This window comes from Vipera berus (assembly GCF_964194415.1).
Source record: "Vipera berus genome assembly, chromosome: 2".
Taxonomy (NCBI): Eukaryota; Metazoa; Chordata; class Lepidosauria; order Squamata; family Viperidae; genus Vipera; species Vipera berus.
The window spans coordinates 109,031,810-109,051,819 of NC_138203.1; the positions used below are offsets into that span (position 1 = coordinate 109,031,810).

The window sequence follows — 20,010 nt, forward strand, 5'->3', positions numbered from 1 at the left end:
AGTTCATTCATTTGAATTTCTGAGTAGTGCTCATTGGTTATGTTTTTTTATCTTTGGAGGGAGACTGATGGGGTAGTGTTTCCATTGTTGCTCTTCTTGACTTCCTAGTGGCCTTCAATGATATTAATCGTGGTATCCTTCTGGATGGACTGCAAGGTTAGGGATGGGTGGCATTGGCTGTGCTGGTTTTCTTCCTTCCTCTGGGGTCAGTTGCAGTCAGTGTTGTTTGGGGGCAAAAGGTCCTTCCCTGGGCCTCTACTTTGTGGAATCCCATGAAGTTCTGTATTCTGTTTGTTGTCATCTGACAACATGGAGTAAGGTACCATCCATATGCTGAATACATTTTCATCCCTGGCAAATAAACCAATGTCCTGTCTCTGGATTTGGAGGCTGTGGTGGTTTGGGTGGGGAACGTCAGTCCTCAGCACAACCTTGGCAAAATTGAGTGGCTTTGGGTTTGGGGGCTTTCAGGTTCTGGAAACTTACCATGTTTGGTGGTGGATGTCCTATGTATAATCTGAATGTTTCTTTTGATTCACTATTCTTGCTTGATGGACAGCTATCAGTCATGAGTAGGAAGGCCTTTGGTGGTAACATCAATCCTGGATCATAAGGCTCTATGCTCAGTCACTCATGCCCCAGTTTCCCATATGGATTTCTGAATTTGTGCTCTACATGGACTGCCTTGAAAAGTAGCTGGAAAGCTGCAAATCCTCCTGGGGTAAAAAGTTATGTGTGACCCTGGATCAATGCATATTACACCTCTGCATTAGTTGCCAGTTTGCTTCTGGGTTTAATTCAAGATACTGATAATGAGCTATAAAGCCCTATATGGCATGGAGCTGGGTTATTTGAGGGCTACTTCCTCCCAATTACAGCTCCCCATTCCATCCATAAAGAAATGTCATGTGATAGGATCTAGAAGAAGCTTTTTTGTGACAGTGCCTGGCAACTGAAGTTAGATTGGCCCTGACCCTGACCTTTTGGAAGTCTGGTGGAGGAGCACCGGTGGATTCATGCTTTTAACTCTTGGACTGGTGTCCTGGGTGTCTCCTGTACTTTAGGCCCAGGATCACTGCTACCTCCAATGACTAGTGCAATGCAGGTGGCTGTGGTTTTGGATCACACCAAAGCACACACCACAACTTGTATGTGGCCTGTGCCAGGCTTCCCACAACTTCCACCACCCTGAGGCATGCTCCACTTAATGACCCATGCAACTGCTTAACAACTACAATCAGGAGTGGTGGGATTGTACTCATTGAGCAAAGTGCTCATGTGTGTGGGTTGACTTACAACTGCAATGACCTATGACCAAAATTCCAGGGTCCATTGTGGCTGGTAAGTCAAGAACTACTCTGTAGTGTCAAATTCACATGCTTTCAAAATTAGCCTTCAACATCTTGCATTTATTCCTGTTTGTTTCAATAAGGAATGCAATATTATTTATTAATTTATGAGGATTGCCATGATTGCTGGCTGTTAGTAACTTTACAGAAATATTTATTTTCTAAAATTGCAGGCTACTGAAATGAAATTTGCATTTGCATGAAAACATTGGAAAGCTTAACAGATCAAAAGTTTCTCTCCTCAAAACAGAAGCATTGCTTTTTCTTTGGAATGTCTCTGAAATGTTCCATGATCTCTATTGGTCAAACTAAGGATGCACCATTACAACTGTCCTCACTGTATTAATATTAAAGCCCTGACTCCACTACACATAGGACAGAGCATTATTTTATGTGCCCAGTGCCATTCCCTAAAGATGGCATAGTAGGATTTGTATGCTCATTTCTTTCTTTTTGCCAACTGCAGACTTACTTAGCCTAAAGAGTCTCAGCTATTTGCTTGTGCAAAGCATTCAAAATTAAGTTAAAAGTGGCAGAATCCTCATACTTGCTGAAATTTTAAAAATAAAAGAATATGTGAGTTGATTTAAATATCATGCAGGTTTTGCCTTCTTGAGAATATTTATGTTCGCCTATTTATTTTACAAATACAGTTGTCTGCCCAGGGGGAATGGCACATATGGTATCCAATGGGTTGATTTCCAAGATCCTAGTGGCTGGAGCATAGAATCATCACTGAAGAACTGTTCAGGTTCTTTCAGCCCATGAGAACATGATTCAAGCCACCTCTATCAGAATGAAGCTTTTCCCATCCCTGTGCCCCAAGTGTGGGAGCCAGATTTGCTTCTTCCCAAAACATTTTCTTGTAGAATTACACACATATAATCAAACTGCATCTATTTCAGAGTTAAAGCAGCAGTAGTTTATTGACAATGTTGCTGACTAACAGGCATTCATTTGCTAGATACACAGTGTAGTATCCTCAAGGAGGCAATGCAAGAAAGAACCTTGGTATAAATGTACCATATATTTGCTTCATTGTTCAGGAGGCTTGGCAGATTCAATGCAAGGGGCTGTCTTCAGGCATTTTATCTTGCTGGCTTTGACTGTCTGGTGGCTCAGCAATATCTTGACCAGTAGGTGTAACAGAAAGCAATCCAATCTGAGGAACAGCTACACTGATTGCCTGTTGAAACCCTGGGGAAAAGAGCTGTTCTACTGCTGTCTCTGTGTTTCCATGGATAATCTGATGAGCAGCGTGAATATGCTTTCTCTGAGCCTGCCTCACTGTTTTGAGAAAAAGAATGAAAAGAGAGAGAGAGACCAACAATGGGTTGGGAAAGTTCAGTCCCCCATTTTTCCTCCCCTCTCCATTGAAATGCACATATGAAGACAACAGTCTTCCAAAGCACAGGACTGTAACTAAAGCTATTTCAATGTGATATGGGGTTCTAATAGTGTACAAACCCAACCTTTTAGGGTGTGCCAATCATTCTCCTACTACAAGAGATGTGACATAACTGGGAAAGAGACTGAACTCTTTCTCATCAAACAAGTCCCAACAGGCCCTTAACAAAGTAGAAATTATTTCTCTATATTGAGCCACAAGCCAAGGTATCTGAAAGATAGAATATAATAGTGAGATAAGCATGCAAAATGGAGTAAACAAGTATCACTAAAAGCTAATTGCCAATGCATGGAATTACAATTATTTCCTCAAGATGGAGGTCAGCACCTAGGACCAAAGAAAATCAAAGTTAGCTTCATAACGTAATGCTTTCCAAGGTCCTTGCACTTAGGCAGGAAAACCCAAATGCACAAATACAAAATAGGTGGCACTTGGCTCAACAGTAGTGCCTGTGAGAGGGATTTAGCTGTCCTAGTGGACCACCACTTAAGTATGAGTCGGCAGCGTGCTGCAGCTGCCAAAAAAGTAGAGAGGGATACCATCAAGATCATAACAAATGATAACAGCACTCTGTACTGCACTAATAACATCACATTTGAAATATTGCATTCTGGCCACAATACAAAACAGATGCTGAGGTACTAGAAAGAGTACAAAGATGAACAACAAAGATAAGGGGTCTGGAGGCTAAATAGTATGATGGAATAGTTAAGGGAACTAGGCATGTTTAGCCTGAGACCTAACATCAGTCTTCCAACACTTGAGGGGCTGTCATAAAGAAGAGGGGGGATGATCCATTCTACATAGCACCTGAGGGCAGGACAAGAAGCAATGGGTGAAAATTTATCAAAGGGAGATCTAACCTGAAAGTAAGGAGAAATTTACTGGCAGTGAGAACAATTAACCAATGGAACAGCTTGCTATCTGAAGTTGTGGGTGCTCCACTGCAGGAGGTTTTTCAAGAAAAGACTGGATAACCATTTGTCTGGGATGGAATAAGGACTCCTTATTTGGACAGAGGGTTGGGTTGGACTAAAAGACTTCCAAAGTCCCTTCCAGCCCCAGGATTCTATGATTCTATGAATCATACCATCCCTACAAATGTGTATCTTAGAGGGTGGTGTTATTATTATATCATTATTGTTGCAAACAGTAAAATAGGAGGAACCATCTCTACCTGGAAGAAAAAATACATTGCCATTCATTTCTTCAAGATTAGGTCAGATGGGAATACCTTTGTCATTTCTAGTTACTCTCCTACTAAAGGAAATGATTTGAGAAAGTCAAAGAATATCAAAAAGAAGTTAGTAGGTACTTCATTGATCACAGAAAAGCCTTCGATTGTGTTGATCATATCAAACTGTGGAAATTTTTCAGAAAAATGGGAATCTCAGAATATCTCATTGTCCTCATGAGAAACTTATATGTAGGTCAGGAAGCACGAATATAGACAAAACATGGTGAAACAGACTGGTTCCAGGTTGGCAAAGGAGAGTGTCAAGACAGTATTCTCTGCCCTTACTGTAGTTATTCAACCTATATGCAAATACACTGTATATTGGAAGCTGAGTTGGAAGAACATGAGCATGGTTTTAAAGTCAAGGGATATGCCAGCCCTACTACTAAATATCAAAAAGCAAAGTGAAAAAATGGGATTAAAATTAAATATAGATGACCAAAGTAATGACAACAGATAGAACAACCAACCTTAAAATTGACAATGAAGATATTGAAGTGTCTAGCTTTTACGATCAACCATCAACAGTAGAGGAACAAGCAATCAAGAAATATGCTGCACACTAGTACTTGGAAGTACTTTTTCTTTTTTGGACTACCAGTAGACAATTTCATTTCTTGCTTCACGAAGGTGTTGGTTTGCATAGATGCTGCTGTCTTCTTTAACCAGAATTTACTTTTTCCATTATGTACATATGTGAAGCTCAGAGGGATACGTTATCTGTTGTTAACTGTGGTTTTTCAAGTAATTCCCTGTGTTTTTCCTCAACTCTAGCCTATCTGCCCTATATCTGCCTTCTTGTATCATCAGTTTCTTGACTACTGTTTCAAAGTTTTAGTTTTGAAAATTTGAGAGAAACAGCAGGGATTACCATTTTTATTCATGTGCGGTCAGCATAAGGCTGATAAGGCTGAAAAGATCAGATTTTTGTGCCAGAAAAAAAAGAATAAATAAGGGAGATTACAGAACATTCTAGATTGGGCATCAAGAAGTTAAAGAACCAGTGACTTGAAAAGTGGGGAGGAAGAAATCCAAAATTCAAACTCTGAAACCTTGAAGGTAGGAATCCTGCATGTTAAGACACAGAAGCTCATGCACATTGGGTTTTATTCTATAATTCTCTGCAATTAGTTTATTCAGTTTTCATGAGACTGCTTAGAAATGATGAGCAGGAAGAGAATCTAACTGCCATACTTAACAGAGAGGATGTGACAATAGGCCCCTGTGAAAAAACTCAGTTTTAGAATGATCCAAATGATTTGTGCTTTGTATTGGCACAGAGCCTGGTTGTGCAATTGCAGAGATAAAAAAAACCCCTACAATGTTAATTTATAAATCCCTTTACACAATTATTGGCAGACTGAATCCAATAGATTCTATTGTCTTTGCTAAGTTTATTTTGGACAACATATTATACCAAGTTACCCATATTATAAAGTTACCCATTATTTGCTGCAGGTTTACTGATGATGTACTGAATGAATTGTTCAATAGATAAAGCATTGCATATCTGGATACTCGAACAAAGCAGCCAGAATACAAATTAACACAAGAGATAAACATGGCACTCTTTTTTTCACCTTTTTCCTTAATGGTCATTTTTCTCACTTCAGGGATCAGGAAGCTATAAACTAACTCTGCCACAATCTCTTCAGACTGTAGATTACTCTGGCTATAGGGGAAAAAATCAGATAAATGAAAATGATTACATTTTTGGCATTTTGTTCTTTTCTCTTTCATACCAAGAGCATTAGTTATTCATATACCAATCAATGAGACCTCACCATCTGTTCAAATAATGCAGGTAAAAAAAGAAATGCTCTTTGGTCCACATTTATTTCAATCCTAATTCAGGATCAGTGACATCTCATCTCCATGCACAAAATGATAAGAAAAAAATATTGCTGCAGGAAAATGGAAAAAACTGAATTGCACTTTTTTCTATGAAGAGAGAGGGAAGATTACTTTAAAAATGTATATGTGATATCCTCTTAACCTCAAATCACAAATCATGAGTTAATAGAACAGACTTTGAAAGTTCAGAAAAGAGAGACTTCCCAAAGAGTCTGAAATTCAGAGGTATTTTGTTTGGAATACCCATACTGTACATACAGAAACAGAAAAAAATTGCAAAACATTCACTTTGTGTATTATAAAAACTATCTTATTATATGCAATTAGTGGGCTCTAGGCCAGAAGAAGATCAGTCTTTATAGTACTGTAACCACTTTTGTTATGTTCACTTTATGAATGCTGCTATTTCCTCAGGAGCCCATACCGTGTTTCCATTTCATAAGCAATATTATTGATTTCTACAGCCATTCTCTGAATCTCTTCCCTAGATTGTTCTTCAGCTGTACTCTCCATGCTGTTCAAGATAACATCTTCTAGATAAGAATCAACTGTTTTTTGGTGTACTTTAACAACCTGAAAAAAAAAACCAAATCAGACTATTTTTCCCCACTGGTATAAGCATATTTATCTTGGGAATAATTTATTATTTGGCTCATTTTTCACTATTCTTTTTCTTTGGAATTATCTTGCTTCATTCACTTACTTTTTATAGTATGCTTGGATAACATAATTTACCAGATCAGACTCCTGTTCCTTTCAATATTCTTTTAATGAATGCTTCTAGACCTAGTTTGCAAAATTGTTTAAAATGTACAACACTGTTGCATCTCCAACATGTTCAATATGAGTTAAGTTCTTGAAGATTGTCACTTTGGGGATATTTTTTGCCTTCCCAGCCTAGCCAAGAGGTCTTCCCAGATCGCCTCCATTCCACACTAACCCATTGACAACTCCCATGTCTCTAAATGAAGTAAGTCCTCCTTATTGATCTTACTGGTGTAATGTTTCCTATCGTTCATTTGTAAATGAATAATTGTACTTTAATCAGCTTCTCTGAATTACCCCAGCACTATTGTGATTAAATGCAGAGCATGATCCAGATTTAATCCTCCAATGAGGAGGCTAAAGAAGGACTTAGTGGAAAACTGGATGATGTGAGATGAAGATGATAATACAATACTACTTCAGTTGTAAGCTATGTCCACTTTCAGCAGTTTTACTTCCTCCTTCTTCACAGAAATATTACCTCTGCACATATTGGACAAAGGTTTAAGGCAGGGGTCGGCAACCTAAAAAAGAAAAAGAGCCACTGGGAACCGGTTCCATCACAAATTAAAAAAAGAGGGAGCCGCGTGCGTGTGTCCATGCACGCGCATGCGCAAAAAGGTTTTTTGCGCATGCGCGGACGCACGCGGCTGCCATTTTTTAAAAAATGAGATGGAACCGGTTCCCGGTTGCCCGATGGCGACGGCCCGTCTGCAAAGCTGCCGCTTTCGGCAGCTTTGCAGACGGGCCGTGGCAGCTTCCTCAAAGAGCGGCGCCCCTGCCCATTCCGAGAGGTGCGCGCGCACCTCTCCGAACGACCGGAGGTGCGCGCGTACCTCCGCGCGAATGGGCAGCGGTGCCGCTCTTTCAGGAAGCCCGCCGCGGCCCGTCTGTGAAGCTGCCGAAAGCGGCAGCTTAGCAGACGGGCCGCGGCAGCTTCCGCAAAGAGCGGCGCCCCTGCCCATTCCGAGAGGTGCGCGCGCACCTCTCCGAACGACCGGAGGTGCGCGCGCACCTCCCCAAACCTTTGGGGAGGTGCGCGCGTACCTCCGCGCGAAGGGGCAGCGGCGCCGCTCTTTCAGGAAGCTGCCGAAAGCGGCAGCTTTCTGAAAGAGCTTCCTGAAAGAGCGGCACCGCTGCCCGTTCGCGCGGAGGTACGCGCGCACCTCCCCAAAGGTTTGGGGAGGTGCGCGCGCACCTCCGGTCGTTCGGAGAGGTGCGCGCGCACCTCTCGGAATGGGCAGGGGCGCCGCTCTTTGCGGAAGCTGCCGCGGCCCGTCTGCTAAGCTGCCGCTTTCGGCAGCTTCACAGACGGGCCGCGGCGGGCTTCCTGAAAGAGCGGCACCGCTGCCAATTCGCGCGGAGGTACGCGCGCACCTCCGGTCGTTCGGAGAGGTGCGCGCGCACCTCTCGGAATGGGCAGGGGCGCCGCTCTTTGCGGAAGCTGCCGCGGCCCGTCTGCTAAGCTGCCGCTTTCGGCAGCTTCACAGACGGGCCGCGGCGGGCTTCCTGAAAGAGCGGCACCGCTGCCCATTCGCGCGGAGGTACGCGCGCACCTCTCCAAAGGTTTGGGGAGGTGCGCGCGCACCTCCGCCCATTCGGGGAGGTGCGCGTGCACCTCTCCAAACGGGCGGTGCCACTCTCCATTTGGAGAGGTGCGCGCGCACCACTGCCCGTTGGAAGAGGTGCGCGCGCACCGGGCGGCTGGGAGCCGCAAGAGACGGCTCAAAGAGCCGCATGCGGCTCCGGAGCCGCAGGTTGCCGACCTGTGGTTTAAGGCATATTGTTGAGGTAATCTGAACAAATGCAATTGTGCCAAGACCTAGCTTAAACCTCCTTGAGCTTATTTAATAGTATTTCCCACACTTGCCTGTCTAAAGATCTCATCCTCTTCACGTCTGCGTCTCTCCTCTACCTGTCGACGTCCACTTTCCTCTGCTTCCCGCATTCGGCGTTGCCTTTCTGCTAACATAGCAAAAGCATGGATTCTCCGCTCATCCTGTAGTCGAATCAGTTCTTTAGAGAGGAAATCCAACATATTTGCAAGGACTCTTCCTTCTACACGAGCCAAATGCTTTTCCATGATAGACATCTAAGGGAGTACGGGAATATTTCATTCCTTTTTCTATTTAATGTATTTATCATTTCAACAATTATATCTACCTTTCAGGGCTAATGTTTAAAACAACCTCTGCATTATACTAAAGTGTGAGTCATAACTCCATCAAGATCATCTTTAATGAGATTGATTGATGTCCAAGCCTAGAATCTGACACCAAAATCAAACCCTGAGGGGGGACTGAAATTATATTATTTCTGATATTATGAAAATAACCAGGCTTTCCTGAATGATACAAGTCTTTACATATTTTCACATATAACAATTGGCTTCCAAAGTTTTCCTCAGAAGTGCTGAATAATATACCAAGAAAAATCAGATACTGGTACAACATAGAGAATTTGATAGTAATGCTCTATGTTCTCTAATGAGTTCTCAGCAATCATTATTTATCCAACTACAAAGAAAAATAATTGGAGACTCATTCTGATATGTTTAACCATTAGCTTCATTTTTTAAAATTTTAATCTGTTAGTTCAGTTTTAGTTGTGGTTTTTATAAGTATTTCATAGGTGCTTGCTCTTTCATTTGCATAACGATGTTGAAGAACATTAGTATATTTATTAATTTTTAGTATTTCACTTTTGACTGAACAAAACAAGTGATTTCCCAGGAACATAAAATTATAAAAGTACTATAGGAATGAACTTTCCTAACACTCATCACAGCCTTCTAACTATTCTAATTAACACCAAAGGCTGAAATTGGTTGAAAACTCTGCTCTGAATACTGTATTCTTCCCTAGATGGGAAGTTACCATCATCAGCTTCTGTTACACATATTTTGCAAAATATAAATTACTATAAAATCAATTTCCTCCATTTATAACCAAACCTTATGTTCATGCAAATCCCGCTGCCGTTGTAAGGCCAAAGTCACTTGTTTTTCAGCCTTCTTCAACAACTGTCCATCTTCCTGAAGTGCATGTGTAGTGCGTAACTCATAAATCAATTCTAGACGCTTTTCCTTTCCTTCAAACATCTGTTTTAATATTGAGAAATCCAAGGACATGGTTGATTTAAGATAGTCACAGTGAATGGCAACTTCCAAATTTGTTTCTTAATTTTTTAAACAAATATTTATAATGAAATATTTTTATAGCATATCTACATAGGAAATGACAATAAAAACACACATAAATATATAAAATAGAGCAACTTATTCATATGGTTTCTATTTTATGTCAGAATACCCAGGATAGATAGAATCTAACCACAGAAGAGTAGCTTTGGGTATTTTCCCTCAACACCTGTGAAAGTCTTACTGCTACAGTTTTGCAGCTGTGGTACTGGTAGAAACAAAAATAAAATGAATGAAAGAAGCAGAATATGTTGCTTGCAGTGAATTTAAATTGTTCATGCAGCATGTGACTACTCCAGAAATGTATAGAAATACATATGTTCCATCATATATCTTATGAGCTGGAAAGAAAAGAAAGCAACTACAACAAATGACTTTTTTTCTCATTGCTGCCTAATGGGCAGCTCCTTTAATGAGGAATCTATATACATAAAAAAAGCTCTGAAGCAACTCAGAAGTAAATATGCTGCCATGTGTGTGTCAAAATTTTAAAATACACTTTAATTTCTGTTTCACCTTCAATTTATCAATCTGTATTGAGAAAGAAAGCCATATGCTCAACAAATAATCATGCATACTTTTAAAGTTAGCTCTTCATATTGGATGAATTAACAGGCATTAATTAAGACTCTTGTTTATACCACAAAAGTGGAGAAAGCATACTTACCAACTGCCTCATTTAGTGACTGTTCAAAATAATAATGATGTAAAAAAAGTTTTGCATTTATGAACATAGAAACACCCTGTAGTCAAGTAATTGGTATTTGTGCGCTTCACAACCAGCTTGTGATAAACAGAGTTAATAAAGAAGGCAGAAGTAAAATTGTAAGTCATGGTCATGTGGCCTTTCACTTAATGATGATGATACTTTGCTTAATAACTGAAGGGGTAGTGAGGTTTTAAGCTCATCACAATTATGCAATTTTTGTTTAGCAATATGAGCGCTAATCAAAGAAGTTGCCATTCAAAATTGTGGTTGTTAAACAAGGATTATCTGGACATTAAAGTACTTTAGACTGCAAAGGTTAAACAAAAAGAAGTTGCCAGCTTTGCTTGCTTATTTGTTATATTTTTTAAGTTTTATACCCTATCTTTTCTCCACCAGCTCAAGGCTGCTTACTATACTATTCTCTTCAGTTTATTCCAATAGCAATCCTGTAGGAATAAGTTATACTTTTGGGTTGCTATGGGAATAAACTGAACTGAGAGATTATGAATGGACCCAAAGTCTTCTGCCTTCTGAAATGGCTTTAGGACATCTTAAATTATATGCTCCTATGGCTTGCAGACTGTCCTGCATGTGATGGAAATGCCCATTTTGTGAAGTGCCTCAGGGCTGTATTCTTTTAAATCATGTTTTCTTTACACCAGGTTGAATGTATACTTACTCCTTCCTTGAATTTCCTATTTAGTCAAAGAAGCTCATTAGTTAACCATTCCTTAACAAACTTCTAAATTTTTTGAATTAATTCTTCATTCAGTGTAGCTTTATATGGTTGTACCATATTTCCCTTTTTTTCACCTTCTTCTTGTCCTAAGTATAACCTTACCAGAGAGCTCCAATACAATCATACTGGCTTTCTCATTACATATTTGATTACCTTGCTTTTTTGTCTAATAAACATAGTTTTCAGTTGTTGCTTTTATATCTTTGTTTTTGCCTCCAAAACTATTTTATTTCCTTCAACATCTATCCAAGTTTATTGTGGATAAATCAGAGCATATTACTGGCCAACAAACCATGATCAGAAATGAAAATCTGGCTTCCGGTTCTGGATCACGACATGGCCAGACGTACGAGGAATCGTTCCTCGCATCGCCTGGATTTCTTCATTGGGGGGACCCTGTAAAGGGGCCAAAAGTCACCCTGGAGGGGTGACAAGTGGGGGAGATGTCTCTCCAGTTGGCGGTAGAAGGGTGGTGGCCCTCCCATCAGCTTGGAGCAACTCTCCAAACCGATGAAGAAAGGATCGGCCATTCCCATGGCCCATTGTTTAACCCACAGGTCTGCAACCCGCGGTCCAGAGCCGCATGCAGCTCTTTCAGCCGTCTCCTGCGGCTCCCAGTCCTCTGCCATGTGCAGTAAAAAAAAAGTGGGACTAAAAAAGTTCAACCAATCAATTCAAATATGCAGGGTAGGTGCATATCTCGCCTTGGCTCCACTCTTCAGTCAAACCCTGTTCTGCGCATGCGCGCATGTATGCGCATGCACACATATTTTTTGCGGCTCCCAGTTTTTCATTTTGTAAGTTCCAAGTGGCTCTTTCACTGTTTCAGGTTGCTGACCCCTGGTTTAACCGTTTCCTGCCAAAGTAAAATCACAACAAAGCACTTGAAAACTGGGTGAGAATTGCCTTCTTCTTTTCCTAATTGCCTACTTTTTCTGCTAAAAGCTTTTTGAATTTGTTTCCCGTTGTGAGGAGAGAGAGGGAAGGGATTTTTTCCCCCACCCTCCTTAATGGCAGCCTCTATCTACATTGGGAGAGAAAAGAAAAAGCCTTGAACTAAATGATACTGATTAATTGGACTTACCGCCTTTCTACTTTTGGCCCAAAGTTCCTATATTTACAGAAATGGACTATTCTACCTATTAGTCTGAAAAGGGGGACAAAAAAGAAAAAATTAAAAATTAAAAAGCCTCTGTCTGAAAAGGATTTGAAGAACTCTGGGGACATCTAGTGGCCACGTCTGTTACAGCAAGTGAATACTATTGGCAAACAAGCTTGCTCACATTTTGGACTGACCTTGGTATTAAGATAAAAACCTGAAACAGCTGGAGATGAATTTGGCTTAGACTTGTGGAGGTGGACACATACTGATTTTCGTTTGAAAAATACCCTAACCCTAAGAACTATTTATAATTACTACAAAATGGAGAAGGATCAGCCACAAACCTTGCTTGATTATAACCTTATACTTGAAACAATCTATAAAGTCACTGAGATGTCTATCTCCAGATTAAATAATTTACATGACAACTTTAATTCACAAACTGAAACCCAGACTGCAACTAAAGAATTTACACTTCAGAATATAACAAAATTGGAAGATACTACTATTGAGACAGAGGAATATAAGCAACAACAACAAAGTACTGAAAAAACTAATATCCAAAACCTGACTTTACTCAAAGAACCTACAATTTTTAAAATACAAGGTATTACTACTATGAAAGACAATCCTAAAGACCAACAACAAACTAGGGAAAAACTTAATACTCAACTTTTGACCCTTTCTAAAGAGCCTATAACTTCAGAAGTACACTACATGCAAGATAGTGATGCCAAAATAGAGGATGCCGAAGACCAACAAAGAAAACCTGTGGAAAGCCTGGACAGTCAACTACTAACTATAAAACTGGATAAGATTTTCTACTTAAAACAGATCAATCCAGATGGAAGAAGAACCCAGACTGAACTGCAGACAGAGTTGCTAGAGCAAATAAGGAGAGTGGAACTAACATGGCAACAATATAATGACTATAAATGGTCCAACCTTTGTACATTGCTGATGGTTGGATGGCCTCCTCTGGTGCAAATAATATGCATGCGAGCAAAGGAAGACCTACTTGGCAATTTAAAGCCCTTGGTCTGGAAACCCGACTGGCAAAAAAAGAAACCTAGAGTTAGGTTTAAAAATGAATTCCTAGAGAAATAATTATAGGTCATTTTGTTAGTAATTAGTGACTTATTAGAATCTGAAATAGAAAATATACATGAGATAGAATTAAAATGTGTTTAAGTACTTATTAGGCTTATTCCAAATATTACAAATTTATATATTGACATAATGGATATTTGGCTTATAGATTCTATGTTTGATGTTAAAATTTTGTTTATGTATAAGTAGAAGTAGATTGATAAATATAGGCTCTCCGATTGGTAACTTGTGATGTATTAGGATATGAAACAAACAATGTTTATTAGGTAGAAGCTAGCTATTTAACTATTGGGTGTATGTTAGATGATACAATCTTTGGTGTAATAAAATAAGGGAATTTTGGGTTGTGAATACTATTTGGGATATTAAAGGTTAAACTTGGATACTATAATTAACATCAAAATTAGATAAAATTTAATAACAGGATATAGATATACTTCACTGAAATTGGATTGACAAAATCTTCTTTAATTGACCATGCTATTCCTAGAAATTTGTTAGTTTAAATACTTTGTATTGAATGTTGAGGGAAATAGAGAAGGTTATGATAATGGAACCCGATCTATGTACTGAAAACTCTGTTATTCAATTGATGACTGCCTAGGTATCATGATGCTTTCTAAATATATAGGTTGTAAATTGAAAATCTAATAAAACTTGTTTAAAAAAAGAAATGAAAATGTAAAGATTTGTCATGGTAACTGAACTAAAAAAAACATTTATACCTGCTTCTTTGCTCCTTAAGCTACTACAGAGTTTGGAATACAAAAGAAAAAGGAATTAAAACAGACTAACAATGTTAAATCATTATTTACCTCTGTAGTTTTGTAAGTTTGGACCCAATTTAGAATTTGAATAGTATAAAACAGGGGTGTCAAACTGCCAGCCCATGTGCCAGTTGCATCATACGGAGGCCGTGCCCACCCCAACTCCGGCAATGCAAAAAAGTCACGAGGTGAGTTCGACACCCGTGGTATAAAATATGGCTGCAATAGAAGGGAACATAAGTAGCTCAGGGTTGAATAAGGAATCCTTGGTATTCTTTGAGCTTAGTTGTTTGCTTGCAGATATTTTATTACCTGACTAGGTAACCTCATCAGTGCTAGAGTGTGTGGATTTGCTGTCTGCTTACATATAATAGCTTGCCTGCCAGTATTGGTAGGAGCAGGGCTTTTTTTCTCATAGAATGCTCAGAATGGAGTTCCGGCACCTTTTTTGGATGGAACCTTGTAGGTTAGGCAAGTCAGGTTGTATGACATGTGTGAGTTCCGGCACCTTTTTCTTTTACAAAAAAAGCATTGGGTAGGAGTATGGTTTTCTCTTTGATAATTCCTGATTAGGGTTTACTGCTTGATTGTCTAGTGCTCATCCTTGCTTATCTGGATGTTGTTTGTTTGAGAGGATGTGTTCTGGTCTTTTTGTTTCTTTCTTAGCTTTTTTTATTGTCTCTTTTGAATGGTATATAAATGTGGTTTATGTCTATGTGTTCATTGATACCTGATTTGTCTGAATGCCATGTTTTCAGGCATTTCTTTTGGATTTAGTTTGGTATAGGATGTCCAGTTTCCCAGTTGAAACTATAGTTGAAACTGTCCGTGTGTTGTGAGGTTAAACAGTTTCATTGTGTCAGTGGTTGTTATAGTCACTGTCAACTCTTACACTGTATGTTGTAGATGACTTGTTTTTTTCTTCTTGGGCTACTGGGCCATTTGGTTTACTTAAGATATTTTGGAGAGCTTTAATTTTTTTTTAATTTTAATCCCATTTATATCCCGCCCTTCTCCGAAGACTCAGGGCGGCTTGCAAGCTTAGCAGTAGCCTTCATTCTATGTATATGCCTGCTTATTAGGGCTTTTGCCCCCCCCCCCCAAGCGGCATTATTACAAAGTCAGCTTATTGCCCCCAACAATCTGGGTCCTCATTTTACCTACCTCGGAAGGATGGAAGGCTGAGTCAACCTTGAGCCTGGTGGGATGTGAACCTGCACTAATTGCAGGCAGCTGGTGTTACTTAAGGAGGCATTAGCCCACTGCTCCACCAAGGCTCCTAATTAATTGCTTTGTGTGCTATGGTAATGCCAAGTGGTTGTAGGTCTATTGGTTGTTTCTGAGATGTTTTGGATATATGGTAGTGTTATTTTTTCATAGCTAGTTTGGTTGGGCTGTAGGGTTTGAGTGGTTAGGCAAATTTTGATAAAGTGGGTATCCATTTTGTTGGAAGATGTTATATAGGTGATCATTTTCCTTTTTCTGGGATTCTGGCTGGTTGCAATACATTTGTACTGGTTTGAATAATGTTCTTACACAGTTCTTGTTATGTTGTGGGAAGATAGGGGATATATAAGATATAGTTTCATGAGATATGTTAGTTGACATAAACACCCTACTATAGTTTATAGTGCCTTCAAAACAATTGGAAGGACATGATTCATATGGATTAGGATACAGATGTGAATTTTTTTCTTGTTGAAATCATTTAATATAAACAGTTGGGAGACAGACACAAATAGTGACAGAATCATCAAGTTAATGGATGCCACAAAACAAAACTTACCATGTTTTGTATAGCTCTGCCTCGTATTAATTTCTGTAGTATAGTTATAGCCAATTCTCTCTCTTCATCTATCTGTAAAAGAAAACAAAAGCCTTGGGAAATATGGCAATAAGCTAAAACTTCTGTTTTCAAGGGTTATGACCTGTCTGATTCTGGATAAATTACTTGGTATATTTCATTAAATTTGCTTATTGTTTCTGGCTACAGTATGCTGCCCATATTCTTACAGGCATAAGATATGAAAAGAAACAATTAGTGTATCCAAATGAAGGTGGAAATTCAAACAATAATGACATAAAGAAAAGCAATAAAATTAAGAGTAATAAGCTAAAGAAGCAGATCAGGAGGAGATGTGGGCCAATCAACTATCAGATCCTCTAGTAAGTCAAAACAAGCAACTCTTATCAGCTGCTGTTTGCTGATTTGCTGCCTCTCCTTAAACTGCAATCCTAATTGGCTCAATGTACTGTCTCAATGTTCCAGTTAAATCATAAGGCCAAACATGCTGGTTGCAGCAAACAGCACACTCCTAGGATGAAAGCTGGCTTCCTTGTGTGGTAGTAGAAGATGGCTGGCTATCAGGTAGAGTGATTTGTAAAGACCCCCCCCCCCCAGTAGATAAACAAGGTGCCCTCAGCAAAAGAACAAAAAACCCTGGCTGTAATAGGGAATAAAAGGAAATTGAAGGCTGATGTTCTTAAGTAAAAATACAACTCTAAGATATAATCATACCATATCCCCACCTCTTCATTTTTACATCCTTAATTGGTAATACAAGAATGGAACTGTCAGAACCCACCTCAACCCACATCTTAAGAAAATAGGACTCTTGGAGACAAGTTTTTCCAAACAGGAATTTTTATTAAGAAATAGGAGATAGAAGGCATAATAGACAGGATCTGAGGAATTCCCTCATAGATTGATATTTTTAAAGTGTCCCCAAGCAAACCCCACCCCACAGTTCATTCGGTCAGTTCCAGATCAGCCAATCTCCAGGTGGTAAGTCCATCGTGGGAAAGGAGAGATACTCCTCACACTTCATTTGGAGAAACAAACCTTGTATTTCTCCCCCACCCCACCCCCTTTTCTAGTTGCCCGTAAGTTGAGAGGGAATGCCTAGTAAGAAAGCAATTGGTTATATTGTGCTGGATAGCAGACAGGCGGAATAAACAAAGGTTATGTTTAATGGAGGAAGTGAAAGCCATAAAGCCCCATGCCTGTTCCCTCTCCCCCCTTGGGAATGGCAGAATCCAGGGGAAGATGAGATTTGGTTTTAGTTCACAGGAGATAGTTAGAAATTAATAATAATAATAATAATAATAATAATAATAATAATAATAATAATAATAATAATAATAATAATAATAATAATAATAATAATAATAATAATAAGAAGAAGAAGAAGAAGAAGAAGAAGAAGTAGTTGGAAGGGACCTTGGAGGTCATCTAGTCCAACCCCCTGTTCAGGCAGGAAACCCTATACCATTTCAGACAAATGGCTGGCCAGTCTCTTCTTAAAAACTTCCAGTGTTGGAGCATTCACCACTTCTGGAGGCAGGTTGTTCCACTGGTTAGTTGTTCTAACTGTCAGAAAGTTTCTCCTTAGTTCTAGGTTGCTTCTCTCCTTGACTAGTTTCCATCCGTTGCTTCTTGTCCTGCTTTCAGGTGCTTTGGAGAATAGCTTGACTCCCTCTTCTTTGTGGCAGCCCCTGAGATATTGGAACACTGCTATCATGTCACCCCTCACCCTTCTCTTTATTAAACTACACATACCCAATTCCAGCAACCGTTCCCTATATGTTTTAGTCTCCAGACCTCTAATCATCTTTGTTGCTCTTCTCTGTACTATTTCTAGAGTCTCAACATCTTTTTTACATCGTGGTGACCAAAACTGGATGCAGTATTCCAGGTGTGGCCTTACCAAGGCATTGTAAAGTGGTATTAGTACTTCACGTGATCTTGATTCTATTCCTCTGTTAATGCAGCCGAGCACTGTGTTGGCTTTTTTGGCAGCTGCAGCACACTGCTGGCTCATATTTAAGTGATTGTCCACTAGGACTCCGAGATCTCTCTCACAGTTACTACTATTGAGCAAGGTACCACCTATACTATACCTCTGCATTTGATTTTTCCTGCCTAAATGTAGAACCTTAGTTTTTTCACAATTGAATTTCATTTTGTTAGATAGTGCCCAGTGTTCGAGTCTGTCCAGATCCTCCTGTATCTTAAGCCTATCTTCTGGAGTATTGGCTATTCCTGCCAGTTTGGTGTCGTCTGCAAATTTGATGAGTTCCCCGTCTATCCCCTCATCCAAATTGTTGATGAAGATGTTGAAGAGCACTGGGCCCAGAACAGAGCCCTGGGGCACCCCACTACACACTTCCTTCCATGTAGATGCAGTTCCATTGAGGACCACAGTAAATGGATTCTGACAGGAACCTGGATTTCTTTTGGCAAATAAAGCCTTTAAAACCAGTTTTCATTAATCACTATTTTTGCAATTTTACTTTCATAAGATCTTTCAAGATACAGCCTTTCCTTATCCATTCAAAACTCTCTCTGGTGCTTGAACTATATAGATAACAATTCCTATGCATGTTTTTCTTTTTCTCATGGTAAATATGAAGGAATAGACTAATCTTCACATTGAACTAATCTGTAATTTCACCCTTCAAAGCTTATCTTGTTAGATCAGACATGTCAAACACAAGGCCCGGGGGCCGGATGCAGCCCGCGAAGTGGTTTCATGTGGCCCACGAAGCCATCCTAGAAACAGTGAGGGAACGGCCCCCACTGCCTTGGCCCTGGCCCAGAGACCCTCCTTCTGCCAGAGACCCTCAGATCTGTCCCACTCCTGCCCAGGCCCCCATAGGCACCCTTGATGTGAACGATGTAGAGCTGGCCACGCCCACCCAGTAGGCCATATGCACTCTAGCCACGCCCACCCAGCAGGCCACGCCCACCCTGGCCATACCCACCCGGCCCCCTGAGGGCAACCGCAATGCTGATGCAGCCCTCAATGAAATTGAATTTGACACCCCTGTGTTAGATGATGACAAACCTGATTGCTTCACTACAGCCTTTTGACTAAAATAATAATTAGCAGATCTGGCTGCTCAGTGCTCGTTGTGTTAAAGTATTTATTTTTTCCTCTCTCCTCAGTCTGGAAAGGAGAAAACAAAACATATTTCCTATTTCTTTTTTTCTGATTTGAAAAGTATTACTGTTTTCTTGAAACGCTTGGTTTTGCTTTTTTATTTGCAAAATTTCCCCCCAAAAATAAAAAAAAGTCTTTCATGTTCCAAGTCAGAGAATAGAGTGACATCTCCCTGGTCCCAGTTTCTTTCTCCAAAATAAGCCAAGCCAATTTCCAAAAGTGAACAGAGAAGGGCAAGTAATTCATTTTCATATTTTTCCTGATTGATCAGAAATAAATAATCTTTTCTCTGTTATGTCCTTGTTCTTACATTTCTCCTATGAGCCCATTATCTACAATTGCCAGTTCTCTTTTTCTTAAATTTGCTGTATCGACTTGTCTCTATGTTTGCAAACTAGGGCACTGATCAATGCAGTCCCAGATTTTTGTCTTAGCCTTTAGATCCCTCCAAGTTCAAAGTATTGAATATCAACAGATTATTTGATTGTTTACAAATTATTACCCTCAAATATTTAATAATTTCTATCTATTGCTTTTTAATTAGTTTCATTTGTTGATTTTAAAAATATTTAAGTTTGTTGAAAAAAACTACAGGGTACGGTCCCAACAGAATTCACTGTTTGTTACTGTGAAAAAATATCAATAAGGGAGTTGCAGGCTTTTTATCACCAATAAACATGATAGATTACAATAATGAAGAACTGTCAGAGCAGTGGGATGCACTAGAGGGCAGAGAAGAAGATTTTGCCAGATCCGGTTATCAAGAGCTCTTGTTAAAAAATTCCATAAGGAGTGAAGCTTCTGTTTGGGGTTTAATTTGCATTGAGT

At 39.7% G+C, this 20,010-nt stretch overlaps 1 protein-coding gene across 2 annotated transcripts in view; it reads right to left on the bottom strand.

The window, feature by feature from the left end:
• Window positions 1-2,262: 2,262 nt before the first annotated feature.
• Window positions 2,263-20,010, bottom strand: part of CFAP91 (cilia and flagella associated protein 91) — a 37,779-nt gene continuing 20,031 nt past the window's right edge. Inside the window, exons 12-17 of one of the 2 annotated variants that reach the window (XM_081317163.1) lie at window positions 16,026-16,097; window positions 9,567-9,713; window positions 8,484-8,705; window positions 6,273-6,421; window positions 5,575-5,666; window positions 2,263-2,636 (exon numbers count right to left, since the gene is read on the bottom strand). In XM_081317163.1, coding sequence (XP_081173289.1) covers window positions 2,410-2,636; window positions 5,575-5,666; window positions 6,273-6,421; window positions 8,484-8,705; window positions 9,567-9,713; window positions 16,026-16,097 — 909 coding nt within the window. In that variant the 3' untranslated portion in view covers window positions 2,263-2,409. Of the gene's footprint in view, window positions 2,968-5,574; window positions 5,667-6,272; window positions 6,422-8,483; window positions 8,706-9,566; window positions 9,714-16,025; window positions 16,098-20,010 lie in introns of both variants that reach the window. The other variant, XM_081317164.1, reaches the window with a different exon arrangement.